The sequence below is a fragment of the Sander lucioperca genome, chromosome 14 (genome assembly GCF_008315115.2).
Source record: "Sander lucioperca isolate FBNREF2018 chromosome 14, SLUC_FBN_1.2, whole genome shotgun sequence".
Classification (NCBI taxonomy): Eukaryota; Metazoa; Chordata; class Actinopteri; order Perciformes; family Percidae; genus Sander; species Sander lucioperca.
The window spans coordinates 1,725,871-1,746,114 of record NC_050186.1 but is presented as its reverse complement, the minus strand read 5'-3'; the positions used below and the strand labels follow the sequence as shown (position 1 = coordinate 1,746,114).

Here is a 20,244-nt window from a genome sequence, read left to right as displayed (position 1 = left end):
CACCGTATTGAGGGGAGGATGGATGGGGCCATGTATCGCAAGATCTTGGCCAACAACCTCCTTCCCTCAGTAAGAGCATTGAAGATGGGTCGTGGCTGGTAGGGCTGCACAATTAATCGAATATTAATAACTATCACGATTTTGGCTTCCCACGATCAAATTCACGTGATCGAGCGATATTTAAAATGCTTCATTCAGTTCATAGAACGCTCTGTATCAAAGTTTTTTTTTCTTTTTTTCAAAGCTCCGTAAACCACTCTCTGATCACGTGCCTCCATGAGCCAATCAGAGTTGTTCCCTGCACCGTGCAGCTTAGTTTAGATGTAGACTGTCACAGAGTAACCTAAGTAACGTGAGGAAAATTCCACAACAGATAGCAGCATCACGCAACATTTTGTCCCGTCTGTGTTGTTTTTCAGACAACAGCAGTGACAGTCTTTTAGCTCATAGCTTTAGCGGCAGACTGTTGTACGCCCCGCTGTTGGAATCCTCTACAGTGAAATACAGTCACACTACACCGTTTAGCTGTCAGCATTTTAGCCGTGTTTAATCCAGTTACTATTGTAGCTAACGGTAGGCTAACGTTAGCTGCTGTGTAACGTGTTATTAGTGTTTGCTAGCGTGACATGCAGCGATGTTTCTGTTGCCTCTAATGTCTGTTTTGAAGCATCAGAGCGCAATGCAGACATTTAAGTGGCACCGTAATCCGCGTTGCTATTTCGTCCGGTAGATACCGGGCACCGGTGCCCTATTGGCACCGGATTTTAACATGCGGCGTTAACGTGAACAGAAAATTGCATTGCCTGTATCTTTTCACGGCAAACACATGTTTGGAAAGCGGTCGCACAACAGCTGAAATGGCATACTCCTTACATAGTATACTTGTACTTCACTTCATAGTATCCTTCAAAAAAGGAGGAATGTAGCACAATATGGATGTGAAAGCAGTTATAATTAGCCTATGTGACAATAAAATTTGTTTTGGTTAAAATCAACAAATAATCGTGATAATTAATCGTGATCAACATATTCATCAAAATAATCGTGATTATCATTTTGGCCATAATCGTGCAGCCCTAGTGGCTGGGTCTTCCAGCATGACAACGACCCGAAACACACAGCCAGGGCAACTAAGGAGTGGCTCCGTAAGAAGCATCTCAAGGTCCTGGAGTGGCCTAGCCATTCTCCAGACCTGAACCCAATAGAAAATCTTTGGAGGGAGCTGAAAGTCTGTATTGCCCAGCGACAGCCCCGAAACCTGAAGGATCTGGAGAAGGTCTGTATGGAGGAGTGGGCCAAAATCCCTGCTGCAGTGTGTGCAAACCTGGTCAAGAACTACAGGAAACGTATGATCTCTGTAATTGCAAACAAAGGTTTATGTACCAAATATTAAGTTCTGCTTTTCTGATGTATCAAATACTTATTTCATGCAATAAAATGCAAATTAATTACTTAAAAATCATACAATGTGATTTTTCTGGATTTTTGTTTAAGATTCCGTCACTCACAGTTGAAGAGTACCTATGATAAAAATTACTTGACATGACTTCTACATGCTTTGTAAGTGGGAAAACCTGCAAAATCAGCAGTGTATCAAATACTTGTTCTGTACGTATGTTCATCTTAATAACTTGCTGCTGTCTTGCAGCTATGAGACATCTTTCCAGCTAGCAATGTGTGCCTTTGCTGAACTGTAGGGAAGGGATTACTGATCAAGCAAAAGCAATCGCTGTGGATAGTTTGGTTTTCATCTGTCATCCGGTCTTTTTGGGCTTATGTCTTTAACTAGAGAGATGCCATTTTGCTTTCATTTGCTCTCATGAGGAAAAAAAATCTCAGTACTTGCAACTTAGAAAGCAAAATAGGGATGATACAAGACAGCATGCACTGCATGAAAAGTGGGATTTTTGTCCCCGTAAACGCATATATATATATATATATATATATATATATATATATATATATATATATATATATATATATATATATATAATAATAAATATATATATATATATATATATATATATATATATAAATAAATAAATAATAATAATAATAATAAATAAATAAATAAATTAGCACACAACAAACGCAGCCTACACAACAAATGGTAACTGGCGGCATTCTGTCTTAATTCGGTCCGTTTTGCAGACGTCTCTGGTGCGTTGCCTTGTGCTTCTGCTGGCTGCGAAAATGACGCACAATCCATCCAGCACTCTGTCTCGCTTCCAGCAGCTGCAGAAACAATCAATAAAGGCAATCAGTACTTCGCGATGCACTGCGTATGGACACAACACATCTATTAATTCATTAAAAAAAGTCACATTGACCAAAACAGATCTAATCTTACCCTCTTTCTTCTCGCTGGACTCTGAGCTGAACTCTTCACAGCTTCCGCCTGCGATGCAAGATCTGGTTGTTTCTACCTGAAGCTCCTGCTTACTGTCTCGTAATTACAGGAAGCTGGAAAACAATTAAAAGAGTGGTATGACTAAAAAAACAAACATAAGTCACAGTAAAATTAAACAAGGAATGAGAAAACAGGAAAGGTTACTTACACACAATGCAGTCATTGTCAACATCAATGTCCCAGAGACTACAGGTGGAAATTAGCAATTGTTGCTATAACCTGGCCCAAGACATATTCTCTTGTTTAACTTTAATGTTTATTTGTGCATTGTCCCTGTTTCAAATAAATCAATTTCCAATTTCCAATGTAAATCTGGACTTGCTCCCAGCAAATATAGGTCACGGCCTCGTTATGAGACGAGGTTAGTCTGTGAAAACAAAATGTACGGTTAAGACCGGTCTATTAACGTATCTATTTCCTTATACAGCAGAATGAAAGCATATTCCTTAAATCTTACCCTTGCTCCGGTTCGTAGCGCCTACAATTTGTCTCTGAGTTGTGAAGACGGGGTACTGCTTCCTGTAAATTACAAGACCAAAAAAATACACTTTTATAAAGCAACTTACACTGGTCCCGCTTATTAGCTCGGCCTAATAATGAATCGTGCTGAAAGCAGGCACACAGCTCTGTGCTGCTCGTGTTTAAACTTGCGGGCATGGTGGGGTTTAAAACATTACTGCCAAAGTCTAAGTAGCCTGTTTAACATCAAAAGACATTGTCATTGTCACATAGTCATTGTACTTCTCAAGAGTTAATAAACGGTACAGACTAGCTCACCGTTTCATTAATAATCATATACTTCCGTTTTTTTTTCCTTTTCTGTGGGCGCATCTTTACGGAGCCCCGGAGGTTACATGGAGGAAAAAAATTAAAACGCTCCGTACATCTTGAACAACTCCTGTGTGTTTCCTTTTTAGGTGCGAGTTTGTAATTCCGTGATAAGCAAGTGAAGTTTGACAGAGTGTACAGACAACTCTTTTCCCAGTTGGCCTGAAATACTCCCATACTTTGGAAGCTTTTGCTCTAACTCTCGGTGGAGTCATCACTCCGCTATTTTTCAAATCAAAGCAGTGAGGGCGGGGGTAGGGGCAGAGTGATAGAGAAAGACAAAGAGGAGGCAGATTAACCAGCATGGCGCAAACAGCCAACAGACTGGTGTGGAGGTGAATTACAGTGAGTTTTAATGGAATACTGGGAAAGTTGAATAACAACAATTAAAGTCCAGATTATGAGGCCATTTCAGCAGAGCCAACAACTTCATATGCCATGGACATGTGAATATGGTGCTGAATTTGCCAGTATTTTAAGAAGACAAATGGTTGGGACTTTGTCATGCAGTGACAAAGCTGATATGCTTTAAGTGAAGCACAGTGTTTTGGTGTCAGCAGAAAGACTTCTCTTAGAAAACTGTACAGTAGTGCCTCTGTCTCCATTCCACCAGACAATCTTGAATGAGCAAGACCAAAGAAAGGTCACTGTAGTCATGCCACTATACACAGTGGATGAGCTCTAGGAGACTGATGTTGTTTGCATGGAATGCACATTTTACCGTTCCGGCAAAGCCTGATAAAAACTAATTGTTGAAATAAATTGTTTTGTTTATCCTTTTTACATAACATTGGCCATTGCTAATGACATACACAGTAATTAATCTAGCATACGTTCATTAAATAAATCAATTCAAGCTAAAATGTACAATTAGGCTATACTGAGCCTGATCTATTTATACCAGAGATTTTCTTAAAATGAAATTAATACCTTTTAGAAAAATGTCACCTGGGGTGAAACTCCCCCTGCTGCTACCCTGATTTGCATTTGTATAGTTCACAGCATTTTCATTTACATGTTAAAGCCTCCCCTAGAATTAGGGGGAGGTGGGGGGTCATTGGGGGACAACTGCCAAGCAAGGCCCACGTCAATTTCCGACAATTCAGGGCAGTTTTCGGTGTTGCCTGTAAATTGCTGTTTACAGTCGTAAACCTGAACTTCCACGACAATCTACAGTGCCGTTTACTGACGAAAATCCCGCTTTTCATGCAGTGATGTGGCCATTCTGTCCCTGTGAAAAAGCATTTAACAAGGGGACAGAGCTGTTTGTATCTTTACTTGTGAAAAATGAGCGCTGGTAAATGACTTGTTGTTTATGTGTTTGTTTATAAGAGCCCCCCATCTGCTATTGATACTTGTAATGCATATTTTATCTTCCCTGAGCATCGTAATCACCTCTATATTTAGAATCTGTGAGTTGTTCTTCTTTTCCATGTTCTCCTGTAATTAGTTTTTTGGTTTTCCATTGTCAGTTTGTCTAATCAGTTAACTACATGTTCTCACTCATCGGCAATCAAAATTAAATCGCTTAATGAAAGTTTTGTATAATGAATCAATGTATGTAACGTAGTTACTGCAATTTACAGCAATCACATCCATACTGCATTTATCCTATACCAGTCCTGTCAATAACAGTTCCACTCTATTTGAGGGCTATTTTGCACCATTGACTGAACACTCTTGTTACAAATTCACATTGCAATATCAAGATGCAACTTATTAAAACTGCTGAAACAAATATCTTGCATCATGTAAAGTTATACTCACTTTCTTTATGGGTTTATAGATATTATTCAGTTTGCATTACAATGCGTTTAACCCCATAGGTCCAGACCACACCAACACAATAATAATAACAATACCTGACTACCTGACAGATCCTGGTTTCTGCGGCTGTGGCACTGTGTGCCTGAACAGCTGATAAGTAGCTCTGCAGCCCCACAGGGGAATAGTCCTGTCTCCTTTCATGTTCGCGCTGTGCACGTCAGACTTCAAATGCAACCTGGAGTCATCATGTCTCCTGCAGAATGCTTCGGATGACTCAGCAGTTGTGTCAAAGCAGAGCAGAAATCTTGAGTTCAGTGACCTTGTGGACAGCTTGTTTGAGTGATGTAATGTAAACCATATACAGATAATTGTGAAAAAGACAAAGAAGATGGTGGCAGGGAGAACTATGCCCCTATAAATGTCTTCATTCTTAATACCTGGGCACTGTTCTTCAAATGTGGTTTAACTAATTCAGGGTGATATGTTGTTATTAAGCTAAAATACTCCTCATCAAGCTAATTGGGTCCCTTTTAAAGCAATTTGAGGATTAATTTGCTAATCTTTAATTGATCTTAAACAGTGTGCCATATGTTCTGGCTCCAGTTGTCTTTTAACATTGAGAATATTTTATTTTGTTGTATATTTGATCATGTATAGAATAGGTAACTCTTTTATTATGGAAATTAAATTGGATTATATACTCTTGTTCCTACATGATTTAAATGCACTTATTGTAAATCGCTTTGGAAATAAATAATAGTGGAGGATGGAAACGGAGCGAAGATATGGTCTTCCATTTTGGACTCTGTTCCCTCAATAAATGTCAGCACTGTCCAGGTGGTTTGCTAATTGGTCAATGGTGCAAATTCACAGGTCAAAGTTCACCAAAGTTGAACTTGACTTGGAAAATGTGCGTGGATTTATTCGCCCCCTGCAATCTAATCCATCACAGCAATTTCATTGGAATGAATTTATTTTGCTTTAAATCTTCACTATTTTACACGCTGTGAACCAGCCTTTTGAGAGGCAGTGGAGGTTGTGGAATTTTAAAAGGACCCAGGGGAGAGTGGTGTAGCGTAGCAGAAAATACAGGGCATGATTTCAGTTTACTAACCCAATCCATTCCCACCGTTTGCTGTGTCTTTCTAATTATGGCATGTGCTTACACTTCAAAGCATGAAGTGCAGAAGAATATAATTTTAAAACAGGTGCTCTCAGGTATTGTCATTACATCCAAACAGCACATGATATCGGCTTCAGAAAAGAAAGGAGTGTTCTTTTTATTTTGTTCAAAGTAATGTGTTAATTGGTTTAGTCATTGTAACAACAATCCTCAATTGCAGACTATCAAAAGAGCATGGCAATACATTAACCCAGACTAAGGTGTTAATTGGATGACTGCCAAGAGCTGGCACATAGCCAGTGTTGAATCCTTGTATCTTCATTGTGCCTTTCACATGTGCATTCCTTATGAGACAAATTTGATGTAGGAAATACTTTATTTGACCTAATTAAAAAGATTTATTTTTTTATATTGCTTTTTTGGTAAAGATTTTTTAACGTATAATTCCATCTTTGTTTTTATAAATCAATTGGAAACTCTAAATTATGCCACAGTCCTGCTATCGTGAGGTATCTTGAGAAAGACCAAATGCGGTCAAAACATTGGTATAATAAAGTCATTCAGTTAAGCTGTAAAGTCAGTATAGCGATCGATTACTGTAAATGTTTCTTTTGTTTACAATATTGTAGGGTGTAATTATTAAGTTTATTTAGTTTAAGGCTAGGGTTCATTTCTGCAATCTAAGTTTCCTTGCTGTGATGCCCTTGTATTGATCCTTGTTTATATCCTTTGTTTCTTTCTTGAATAGGCCAAGGCCTTGTGTAAACAAATATATATATATATATATATATATATATATATATATATATATATATATATATATATATATATATATATATATATATATATATATATTTTAACTTCCCTCCATCTTGCCAGCACCTAAATGTCTGTGGTCATCATTTTGCAGATATGTATGGTTGATTTAAAAAAAAAAAAAAGTATTTAGTCACATTTGAACAATTCTTGAACTCCATATTTTGAAAGTCGTCTCTGACTGATGGCAGGGTTTAGCTAAAAAGAAATATTAACATCATCTGGATCTGTTTTAGCTAAGTTTCAATTATTAAAACAGTTGATGTATTCTTTGTTGGCATTGTATATTGGTAGATAGATGGAGATTCAAGAAAGCCAAATATATTGAGGGGAGCCAATGCTTTTTGGAGAGCAGATCCCTTCACCTTTGGCTTGCTCCTTAACAGTTATTTACAGTATTTGTACACTGATTTTTTTCTTCTTTTTCTTTTTACTAGACACAAGGATGCAAGAGTTTGAGTCTCTTTCATCCATGTCCACTAGACCTACACATCCCTCTTCTATCAAGATACCTTTTACCTTGCTCTCTAGCCAGGAATGCATTCAGTGGGTTGACATCTGTCCTGCATATATGCCATCAACTCCCAATAGCTGCATTATTTCAAGCTGCAAGACTATGATTATTACATGTCATTTTCGTTCTTCTCTTTGGTTCCGTCTCTTCGGTTTTACCTGCAAGTGAACAGAAACGGGCTGAGCGAAGGAGTAGCATTTCAGCTCCCGTCTTTGGTATTTTCACACATTACTGCATAACACTACAGGAGAGAAATTCTGTGAAATGATCACAAACTTTCTAATGCAGATTACATGCTTGAGACGCACATTATGTACACATTACATTCGTCCTCCATGATTTAAAGGCCGATTATGACCAAGCAGAAGGCAGGCCACAGAATATCATTTCGAGACCATCACACAGAATACAGTGTATGTGGTCCACAGGTACCAATAATGTGATGACAGGACTGTCACTGGCTGGAGTTTTAGTATTGCTAGTTGTAAACATCACTGAAGTGTTGTTGGGTACCAAGACCACATACAAAAAAAAATTGTTGTATTTGAACCTACCGTACCAAACATGCACATTCCTCTTTTTGTAAAACACTTTGACATGTTTCTTATTTAAAAGGGGTGCATTCAATGACAAAGGCTGAAACGTTTTTATCTGTCTAGTCTGGCTTTTTGTGGTTGTTGTCTTTTTAGTTTTTGTTCTGTTTTTAATGTGGGTCGTGTATGTTGGTAAGTTTGTCTGTAGATGTTACACGTGTGTGTGTGTGTGTGTGTGTGTGATGAAAATGAAGTATAATTTTAAAAAAGGATGCATTTTCTTTTAGAACATGACCCTTTAGTTTTGAGGAAACACTGGTGCTATTTACACTGGTGCTATTTAGTGCATCTTTGAATTTGGACAGGTTACACTCTGTAGTAGTCAGAGGATGTAAACAGTGATGCGTGCTCTTCTACCTACATCTTGGGAATAATGACGTGCCTTGTTTGCAGCGTAAGATGAGGTATCCTCCCACCTTTGCAAGATGTAAATAAACATCAAGCTGCAATTGCGGGATGTCACTATAAGAGGGAAGAAGGAGCCTTGTTTACAAGGCTTTCCTGATTAATAAAGTGATAGTTTTGTAGTCACGGAGACAAGAGAACAGCCATACAAGTGGTTTGAATCTGCAGAGAGACATAATGGAAAGGGCTGGACCACACCACAGGTACAGGGATGTCCCAGTAGGGGGTAAAGAGTCTTAATGGAATTTATAAAACATTACAAGAACAAGTATTTTTGGATTACCGCCTACCTACATAATTCCCAATCCCCGAAAGAGGTACAGATTGGATTTAAACCATTGTGGGCGTTCAGCCCTTCATGAAATACTGCATTAAAGACCTTACGTTCCTTGAGAGGGCAATAGGATCACATACTTGTGAGTTATTGGTTGGTAAGCTTGTTGGATGCCATGCAGTACAATGGGAAGAGAGGCTGAGGAAGCAACTGGAAATAAGTGAAAAAGAGTGACAGGTGAGTGTTGATTGCAGAGCAAGGTAAGGGTTCAGGTTGATTTATTTGGCTTGTATGTTTTTATAAGCCTCATACTTACTTGCACCTTTCTTTTATGATGCATGTGTTCCCATTGCTCCTGCTGCTCTCCTAGCTCCAAAAGAAAGGGTTCATTGGTGGGGTATAGCACTATACAGTAAACTTGCAGAGGAGCCTGGGAGCATTGCCCAAAGGAGGCCCCGAGGATAATTACAAACCATTCAACAAACACAGCTTGGCGGCTCACAGAGGCATCCTGATGGTGAGCCAAGAGGCAAACCGAACTCCTAACGAGACAGAGATGAAGACACATGGAGTACGTGAGTCATACAACATCAGCTACCCGATCAGAAACATGGATCGAAATTGAAAAACCAAAAACAAAGGAACACCTGACTCACTGAGGAGGATGGAAGCCAAGAAGGAGATGACAACCGCAGAGCTCAGAATATGATCCATCCTATGTAAATGCTGTAAACTATCACAGATAGAGAGGATACTCAGTAGCTTGAAGACAGCAATGAAGACTAAAAAGAAGAGGGTATGTTGGTCATAAAGTGTTTGAAACACCCACCATTTTGTTTTCATAATCATTACAATCACTTTTGTGAGCAGCATCAGGCGCCACCATCACTTATTGAATTCCATCTCCCAGATTTACGGCTAATTACCCTCATTAGTAAATGCCACCTCTGAGTGTGCAGCTAGACTCTGTGTACTCACTGGACCCTCTCCTCAAGAACGTGTGTTTGCAAGTGTGAATATATGTGCAGTGTTTGATAAAATGGCTTTGCCCCACAGGGTTAATATTCTAACTGAAAAAGGGGGAGTGCAGACCAAAGAGCTGCAAAGAATCTGATGTATCCGTAACCTCAATCATGTCCCACACCTAATGGCTAACCTTGGGCTAAGTTAGGGAATTAACAGAGCAGCCAAGGAGAAATGCTACACTGCCTTTGACTTTGCACTTCAGAGGTGCGAGCACTTTGCCCCTCCTCTGGAGAAAGACCATCATTATACATTAATATCAGCAGAGACTTCTCCCTCAGCCTGCACAGCCTCTGTTTGTGTCCCCTATTGATTTTTCACTGTATTCTTTTGATGAGAGTAGAGGGACTGACACTTTGATTACGTTTACCGTTATTTTCTGTGTGTGCACTTGTGTGTGTGGATGCGCACTTGTGAATGTTTGCCAATGTACAATGAGTTACCTTTTGCAAAGTGTGTATCTATATGTGCATTAACTGTAACTTCTCACTAGATTTAAACAGCTGTTGGTTTGCTGCACTTGTTTAGAACACATCTCACAATTATTCCATAACCAATTCAATGGCATTACTCATATTCTTTACAATACTTTTTTTCCTCCACAAACAATTTTCTTGTTTCCTCTTTTTTTTTTTTTTTTTGCAACTCCGTCGTTTTGCAAATTATAGGCTTGGCATTTTGGGAAGGGCAGTTCACCCTGTTGGTTCTTCACAGTTCTGTGCATTTGTCCTGCTGCCACTCCATGCATGACAATTCCAAAAAAACACAGCCAAGGGGGAAAAAAAAAAAATCTCAGACAGCAACACTGAACCAAGAGCATCACACACAATACAAACACACATGCTTGTTTGGATATCGGGACACAAAAAAACAGCAAAGCCAATAAAAGGCTGTATTGTTTGGTCTAATTGTAGAGATAAACAGCTCTTCCTGGGAGACTTCTCCTGTTTCTCTCAATGTCTTTGGCTAATCAGGTTTCAGTGACATTCAAACATGGGGCCAGGACTGAACACACACATAAACACACACACCCACCTGCAAGCACACACATTCTCAGACAAAGACATGACCGCCAGCTGGTGTGACCAATGTTTTACCTACAATTGTTTGCCCTGCTGTATATTTGGCAGTCCTCTCTTTACACCTTCCTCTTTGACCTTAAAGTCATGGCTCATTCATCATGAAGGATATCACTATATTATTACAATATTTGTCAAAAGCCCTGAAGGATATAGTCTAAATTCAATACCCCTGCAATTTGTCAGCAAATGTGCAATGTTTGCACATTTCTCTTTTTTCATCAAATAGGAATCATGACCCCAGGCTGTAAAGACATTTGGTGTTAACTGCCTTTTGTCCCAGTGATATATTTATATTTATATGTAAAAACCAGACACATTGACGTGTAATGTGTCTGGTTTTTACATATAATGTATGACATACCCATTTAGACAATTTTATCAACTCCTACAAAGGAATACACGTCACCTTACTCTGATTCACAGCACATACTGTATAATTCATGCAAATATAAATTTCTAAAATAGGTGATTTATGCAAACATGTCAAGTCTCTTTCTATTTACAATGTCATGAAAAGTTTTTCCTGATCTTAGTGTTTTTAAAGAGCAGTCAATGGGAACATTTACACTGATAAGGAATTTACCTGATGATGGTCTGAGACCGAAACGTATTTTTCTAAATAAATTATTGCTTGAGTAATGGTCAGTGTGCGTGACTCTTCTCTATGGATAAGGAAAGCGAAAGAACGAAACGTGAATATGCACATGTGTACACAAAAATTAATTTTAATTAATAACCGACTGGTAATGCACACATTGCCGTGATATTTTGTTTTGTTATGATTTTAAATCGGTGACCTCAGAATGATCTGATATTAAAAAGAGCTGCTTAGGTCTGACTTTGGTGGCTGTTCTTCAAAATTAAATTATTAATAATCTTAATTCATGTGATGAAGGATTTTAAAAGGACAGTAGTCAGTGTTGAGTGCTGCTGTAAGGTTAACACTGCCAGGTGTAAACCTTTTGAACAGTTGAAAACAATTTTGAAAAGTAATAAAATGTAATAAGTTACATTACTTTGTAATTGAAATAGTTACACTACTATTACAGTTTAAATCAGGTAACTTGTAGTCTATATCCACGACGTTGCACTTCCGGGATTGCTCCGTTGCCACAGGAAATTCTGCCGGATGTCCCTCTTTTGTCCCGTTACCTTCCACTTTCTTTGTGTTTTAATTTTAAACTCTGGTCGATTTCTGAGGACTATGGTTAACTGCTCCTCATATCTCTGCAGGGTAAATCCAGACAGCTAACTAGACTATCTGTCCAATCTAAGTTTTCTGTTGCATTACTAAATCAACCTTTGAACATACACGTTCCACCAAAACAAGTTCCTTCCTGAGGCTGTTTTGCAGCCGCACCGTGGCTCTTTCCGGTGCTTAGCACCGCTCAAGACAATTGGGATTGGTTTAAAGAAATGCCAATAAACCAGAGCACGTTTTCTCCCATCCCGGAATGCTGACATATCTAGGGCTGTCCTCGACTAAAGAAATTCTTAGTCGACTAACACTTATATGATTTTGTCGATTAATCGATTAGTTGATGTAATCAACAGAGCTGTGCTCTTTGAGAGGTGATTAAGACTAGAAAAGCACAATATAAATGTAGTTAATTAACCATCTGTAAAACTGACTTTCTCCACAATTAATCCTGCAAAAGCACCACTTTAAATCTTGTGTTTACCAGAAATGTGCTCATAAGTTTCTTGGAAATGAGTAATTAAGCATGAATAAGCATAAAAAATGACTCATCAACTAAAGAAATCTTAGTCGACTAAGACCAAAATGACCGATTAGTCGACTAATCGACTAAGAGGTGGCAGCCCTAGACATATCCAAAGTAACCTTCCCATGACAAAAATATATTTCACTTTGACAATCCACTGGTTGATGTCAGACCTGCTGACGATGCACACACACTGACCCTATTTTGCATTATCCCCTTTACCCCTCCCTCCTTTGAGTGCAGGTTCATCACAGGGATGAGTAATCATGCCTTGTTCTTGCACCAATGATTAGACCTCTAATATTCTATTTTATCAAACCACCTGAGCAAAAACATGACCACTCTTGTGGACCACATTATTGATGGTAATGACTCTGTGGATAAGAGAGAGGGGGTATTTGTGTGCTGCTGTGCTGCCTTTCAACAGGAACAGTACACTGAAAATGTAGGAACGTGTTAATTAATTCATACCTGGAGTTCAAAAGTGCTCCTGTTAACCCAGCTGAGTTATTTGTGTGCCTTGTGATCACCCTTTTATTACAATCAATGGGTGAGAGCATTTCCTGTTTAAAATGCCCGCTTCTGAGTCACAAACCTCTAAAAGACATACCATAGCCCGGTGCATTTCCTTCCGCTATTATTCCTCATTTTTAATTTATGTGCTACTGTGCTGGGCCTGGACCTAGGCTTGTCACACATACAATGTCCAATGATCTCGGCTCACCTCTGAGAAACCTCTAGGGAAGGACATTGGTGGTTTTAAATTTGATTACTGTGCAATGCATTATAAAATATAGATAAATAAGTTTAATATTCAGTTTAATCTTTTTTCTGCTATGAGTTTCCTCAGCTTTAAACTCCCAAACAAGCAGCCCTACTTTTAAAGGCTACTTTTAAAGACTTTGAGATCATTACTAAACCTAATCAGGTATCCGGATATAATGATGTAGGCTACACACTGTGGCGACGTGATCTTTATAATTGGTTTCAGCCGTCCTTCAAGTCCATTTGCGCACTTTTTTCTTCCTGCAGGAGGATTTCTATCAGCAATCTGGTATCTGGGATTATGTTACATTTACCCATTACACAGTCTGTGGTGTACATATCAAGCATACATCTTCCACAATCTGCTGCTGTTTGGGTTGCAGTGGAATAGGAGGGTCTACGGTGCGGTGGAAGTGAAGTAGCAGGCGGGTTGGCAGTGGCACAGCAGTTAAAGGCAGGGCGGCACAGGGAAGGAACACTGCTTTGGAGCGCGGCGTGCGTACCGAAGGGACGCGTTGATTGACAGTACGAGGCACGGAGCGCCCCGTGCGGCACACAAACGGAGCACACTAATCTCCCGTACTCGTCTTGTCAAAGGCATCTCTGCCAGATCAGCCTGGCGCAAATAAAGGAGGCTTCATCCATCCATTGGACTCGGTATTTGGAGTCTTCTTGCCGAATGAACGAGAAAAAGGAACGCGGCAGCTCTGCGACCCTATTCCATCCTCTTTACCTGTTCAGTCATAACTGGTCACAGTTTTCTGGGCTAACCTGGCGTCTTAAAGTATCCTGGAAACGGGAGTGGATGGATGTCAGGTTGCACTTTGCAATCTGTGCCAAAAGAAGATTTTCTCGGTTCTTTTTTTTAATGGAGTAAAAAGGACTGCGACTTGCTTTCGGGATCTTTTTGGGGGTTCATTTTTGTTTTTCTGTTAAATTCCACATAATTGCGATGCGTTTGCGAGTCAAGTTACACACACTGGAGCCTGTAAGCACACCTTTTCATTCTTTCAAATTGGAATAACGGCCAGATCAGGAGACTCTCGGGAGGAATTTTGGTGCGTAATTTGTGCGGTGTGTGCGGTTGTTGAGCCGCAAAAGTAGTTGCGCCTCCCTTCTTTTCTTTTTCTTTTTTAACATTAAATACCCCAATTTACATGGAGTAGGCTTAAGCACAGGTACAGACTTATTCTCTGTCGCCTGGAACAAACAGGCGGATCTGATGCGCAGATTCTCCGTAGGATGGTAAATGACCAATGGGGAATCATGAACAGCTCTTCTGAACTCGAAGATGGGACTCGGCATAAAAACCAGGTATGTTCGCAAAACCTAGTGGCGCTGTGGGTGGATGAGGAGTGGTGCATCTGCTTGGCGCAGTGTTAACACGCCGAGTTTGATAATGTGGCTCTCGGGCGAATCTCTGCACTAGAGAGAGACAGGAGCTGCTCATGAGCTTTTTCCAGACTCCCTGGCCACTGGCACTTCTGTTACTGTCATAATGTTCAAACCCACCCGCAGATCACGCAGACCCCTTGGCTACTTGTGTTTAGCGTGACTCGACGCTTCATTGTGTTAGTTAGGCTACTTGGGATACACACATGAATGATGGTAAAAGCACGGCAGGAGATTTATGTGTGTGAACAGGCAGATAGTTGTTTTGCGCATCTCAGCTGCATCTTCAGTAGCTAAATATTCTTAAATCCCCCCTCCACTGTAAGCTTGGGCTGCATTTGTGTTGTTTATGGTGTTGAAACATGGCACACAGACATCCTCCGGTAGATATCGACACTCCAGAACTCTTTAGGCCGGTCTACCGGCTCGGATGACTTGAGACAGGAGCGGACGTGCGTTGTGTTGCAGCCAGGGAAGCTTACTTTGGGGAATAGTCAATGTTTCACAAGGTCAGTGGAGGGCTGTTGACAGCCCATGAGGGAGAGTGCTCCCCTGGAACAGAGAATCGGATTTCGGGGCAGTGAGAAGGGTTGGCGCCTTTGGGAAGCACACAGAATGATTTACCCCTCCTATCTTCTTACCTATGAGGATGGATATAGTAATTGTGCGACATCACTGACAAATGAAAGGTGCTCATATGAAAACTTCCTCAGAGCCATTGCAAAAATGTGTTGACATCTATGCAAAGGGTATTATGAGTGTTACATGTTTTGACATATAGGAACCTTGCACTTTTTAGTAACTGGGCAACCCAGGTTGCTGTATTGTTCTAATTAATTTATTATGGCAAAAGGGGAGCAGCATGGGATGTAAATTGCTTAATCCTAATATAAAAAATAATTAACAGCTTGCGCCTCCACCCATCACCACCTCTTTCACTACAGCAAAATAGCTCACTCAAATATATTTTTTTTTGCCCTCAGTTGTTATTTTACTTCAAACTAATTACTTATGTGGCTATCAGAAGGTATATGTTGGAAGGAAACATGCTTATGGCACATTTCTTGAAGTTTACAAAGCTTGACAGGTGTCAGACGATATGTGGCTTCTTGTCTTGTGCTTCATGTCATAGCTCAGTTGGGAGTCATATGCATGGTGGCACTCTGTACTGGACCTGTGCTTGAGTCATCTATAAGGTAAAGTTACATTAGTAACCATTAATACAAGGCTGTAGGTAATTCTCTTACATTGCAGTTGGCGGATGGAAGCTCTATACTGCTGATGTGGGGCTGATCAATGACTGAGAGGATACAAGCAGTTTTTCCTACTAAGCTGCGTTGCCTCTTAAAGGTCATTCAAATATCAAATATGGCCTTCCTGGGTTTTAATTTGATCAGTGTGTGTCCTATAATACTCTAATAGCTCTCAGATCAGTGAATTGGCCAGAAAAAACACAAATCTGTGCAAGGAAAATGATACCGATGTGATTTAGATTCTTATTACTTTCTGTGTTCTGGAAGGGAAACAAATCTGAATGACTAAATGAAGCTAATATGCTGAGTGGTAAAAGCCTAGAGGATGAAAAGGCAAAGCATGTCCCACAACCCGCTCCGGATCAGACAGCATCGGGGATGTTGGATGAGATGAGAGGTTGTGGGAAATGGGGATGGCTAATACTGCTATCTGTCCCTCTCCCTACATCTATCCGTCTCCTTCTTCTGCACTTGTTATTTTGCTATCACACACAGATGCACATAAATACTCGTTCTCTCTGTGTGTGTGTCAGCCTGTCTCTCTCTGTAATCTTAAGCAGTAACACCAAACATTTATCTCCAGCCTTGGTGCTATTGACACACTCATTTCAGACCCAGAGGGGAGGGATAGGGTAATAGAGATCTCTCGTTGTCCGTTTTGTTTTGCTATTACAAAACATAGCACAGTATTTCTTTGGTAACTCTACATATTTCATTTGTTTCCCTACTGTTCAGTAGGTGTGCTGCCACCACTGCCCTTTTATAACAGATGGGGAGGCCAGTTAGAGTAAAATGGAGATTCAAGTGCAACTTAAAATCAACCTTTAAACATAATTCACTGGATAATAACAGGGAATTAGGCGTATACTTTTAACTTGTGTATTTAAAACACTTTAAAAGATGACTTTCATGAGTTAATACACCAGTGTAACATCCATACAAAGTATTTAAAATTAAATGGAATGTTTTTTAGATAAGTCAAGGTTGCTGCTTTCCAATATCACCACAGTAATATAAGGGAAATTCAGTTTAAGTAGTTAAGTTCTTATGAAGATGCTTGATACATTTTGCTAATTTTATCCAAGATTGCTCATGGACATTTTTTTTTAACTCCACACAAGAAAAACAAAACCTCAAGGGATGCAATATTGTGCTTTAAAAAACACCAATTCTTTTTTTTTTTTTTTTTTTTTTTTGGGGGGTGCTAGCTAGATTTCTTATAGGGTTGTGCTATAGCTGTTTCCATGGCATCATTGTTAAATCAGCCATGAGCACTGTGATTTTTGTCTCAATCTTAAATGTGATATGTACAAAACACACACACACACACACACACACACACACACACACACACACACACACACACACACACACACACACACACACACACACACACACACACACACACACACACACACACACACACACAATGCTTTCTCTTCTTTACCACACATTGTCCACACACACACACACACACACACACACACACACACAGCTAAGAAGTCAGCGAGGCCCGATGGGGTTGCCCACATGGATTGTAGGCAATCAATAACACTCTGAGAACTCCAAACTTTCCAAAGCACTTAAAGGACTGTTTGTATATGAGTAGAATACCATAAGGTACAGCTGTGCCTTGCCAGCTTACACATTGAAAGAAACACAGAAACACACACACACACACACACACACACACACACACACACACACACACACACACACACACACACACACAGGTGTATATTTGACAATGTGTTGGATTTTTATAGCCCAAGCTTCAATTTTAAACCATGAGCCAACACAAACGGATCAAAGTCACAAAACCACATCAATAAGTTAGCAAATCACCTTATAGTCAGGATGTTTATGTATCCCCCAACACATCAGACACAAAGCTGTAAAAAGGAGGAAGGTTTGCCTTGACAGCATACACACTGCAGGCCTACATCTATCAAAAACACACTCCGCAGCGACCCAGCTCAGAAATTATATCCGGCTTGCATGACAGCCATGGCACACACACACACAAACATCTCTGCCAGGATTTATCAATTTGCACTACCTCACTTTAATACTCCTCACCCCCACATGTGGTTACTGTGGCACATCGGCAGCCCTGAGAGGGCTTGACCATCCTTCATGCATACTGTACATCTTTCTACATATCTTTATGATTTTGGCTGAATAATTTATGGAAAATATCTAATTGCAGTTTTTCTGACTACTATTGCATTTGCAATACGTTTTATTATCTAAAAGTTGAACAATTTGGACCAAGCATAATCACAAACTTATCTTGTTTCTACATTAATAGAATCATGCCGTTGTTTAACCAGTCAGAAAAGTAAATTGCCTAGTTTTCTATAGAAGAATTGAGCAATGTATCTCACTTTATTAAGTAAGATATTACATTAGTGGTATACTTGATATTGCTCAATAGTATTTAAATATAATCATGATGTTCAAAGTGGCTTTATATATACATATTTTATATATCAGTAACGGCCGCATAGTTGGACTGATACGATAATGAGAAACTGCTGGTAAGTTGCGACTGATGCTGTTTTTTATATCAGAGTGAAGACACAAAATGTTGCAGCATTGCACTCTGCTTAAGCTAACGTTAGCTACACAGACTGAAGAGATGAAGAGGTCTGAATCCCGGAGGTCCTGATTTTATAGATATTTTAATCGGCAGTATAAACACACAGCCAACTCCTTTACTTTTTCAAAGAAAAGAAAACGATACAGAGTGGTGTTTCTTCTTCCTTAAAATAATGTCTGGTCAAGTTTAAATTTACAGACGCCAGCATGCCAAGAGTGAGCATATTTACCACACAACAGCCAAGATTGCTTTTTGTTATTGTTTTGCCAACTCAAAGAATTAACGTTAATTAATTGCAACGGGGTGAATTTGCATGTTGTCATAATAGCTGATGAAAGCAACAGCTGCCTGGGTCAACTTTCACTTGCTACAGCTTGTGGAGACAAGGTGTAAATTCTGCATAATATGGCAGCTTTTGCGATTTGAAAATTGCAACCTTTCAAATCGCTGATATAAGCTTGTGACCTTTCAATCACAGTTATTCATTAAAGAGGGGAAGACTGTAGCTTTGTACTGTATATGCAAGATGATGGGCTGGCTGGTTTTGTAGGTATTCTTGTCAAACTAATGAACCTGCTGAGCTGGCTGGAGGTATAGGAAGCAGTGTAGACTGGAGCAGAGCAGAGAGAGTTCCCTGGTTCAGTGGGCCTGTGATTTCCCTGTGGTGGGTCCTGCTATGGCAGCAGTGCAACTCTTAACAACCTCAGCTTCTGTCTTGTCCTGCCCCGCTCAGGGTGGCTTTGAGAAAAACACCCGCCAGATAAGAGCTTTTCAAGGCCCAAAAAGTGCTTCATCCATTTGTCAGATCACATACCAGAACACATAGCTGGCAGGTGCATTGATATGTACAAATCCTGCCACTCAGACAGGTTCAGCATGTAAAAATTGGGGCATTTCAACTCTTTGTAGTGTGTCTTTCTCACTGTGTCTGTACAGATGCAAACTCTCTCAAAAAGTGTGAGATGTTTTTTCACACGTGTAATGTGAGGGTTTGACAGGATTGAAAGGTGTGTGTGTGTGTGTGTGTGTGTGTGTGTACATATTTTTTTCTATTTGTGCATCCATGTATACATCTACAACAAGAAGTTAATTGTCTCAGTGTGGGTCTGTGCTTGCATCAATCCCTTGAATATGGGGGTGGGAGTAGAGGGCGAGTTATTCAATTCATCAAGAAAAAAAGCAATACCTTGGTGTCATTGATTTCACTTTGGTACTGCTCTTCATAACAACATTTCCTTTAATTGGCATGCACTATAATACATCTCAAAGCCTTAATGTTTCAGTGTGTTTTTCATCTTGCAGTGGGCATGTTCTCCTCACACACAAATCCTTTTCCTATCGCCTCTCTTTTCATAATTTTTCATTGTTACATTATCTTCTTTTTAGATTTGGTCACATCTATATATTATATAAGCGTTGTATTGTTGAAGCCCATTGTTGAATTGTGCGATCAAAACCTAAGTGGTTTCGCAGGAGTGTAGGCCTATTGTTAGAATAAAGGAATGAATGTGTGAGAGGAGTGTGTGTGTTGGTGGATCAAAGTGGTAATGAGCCATTACTGTCAAGTCGTTACATAAGTGAAGAGTGCTTTTTGCATAGGAAGTTATTTAGTGCCTTAATGGAGCAGCGTGTTCATTTGTTTAGGTTTCTGCTGCAGCCAGATAGGAGCCATT

The 20,244-nt window shown here is 39.8% G+C and overlaps 1 protein-coding gene across 4 annotated transcripts in view; it reads left to right on the top strand.

Moving 5' to 3' along the window:
* Positions 1-20,244, top strand: part of fibcd1 (fibrinogen C domain containing 1) — a 141,444-nt gene that overhangs the window by 22,647 nt on the left and 98,553 nt on the right. For 3 of the 4 annotated variants that reach the window (XR_004894970.1, XM_031317771.2, XM_031317770.2), the window contains exon 1: positions 13,661-14,638. The exons of the other annotated variant lie outside the window; for it this stretch is intronic. Coding sequence is in view for 2 of the 3 variants with exons in the window: in XM_031317771.2 (XP_031173631.1) it covers positions 14,567-14,638 (72 nt within the window). In the remaining variant the exon portion in view is untranslated. Of the gene's footprint in view, positions 1-13,660; positions 14,639-20,244 lie in introns of those variants that run through there. 4 annotated transcript variants of the gene reach the window in all.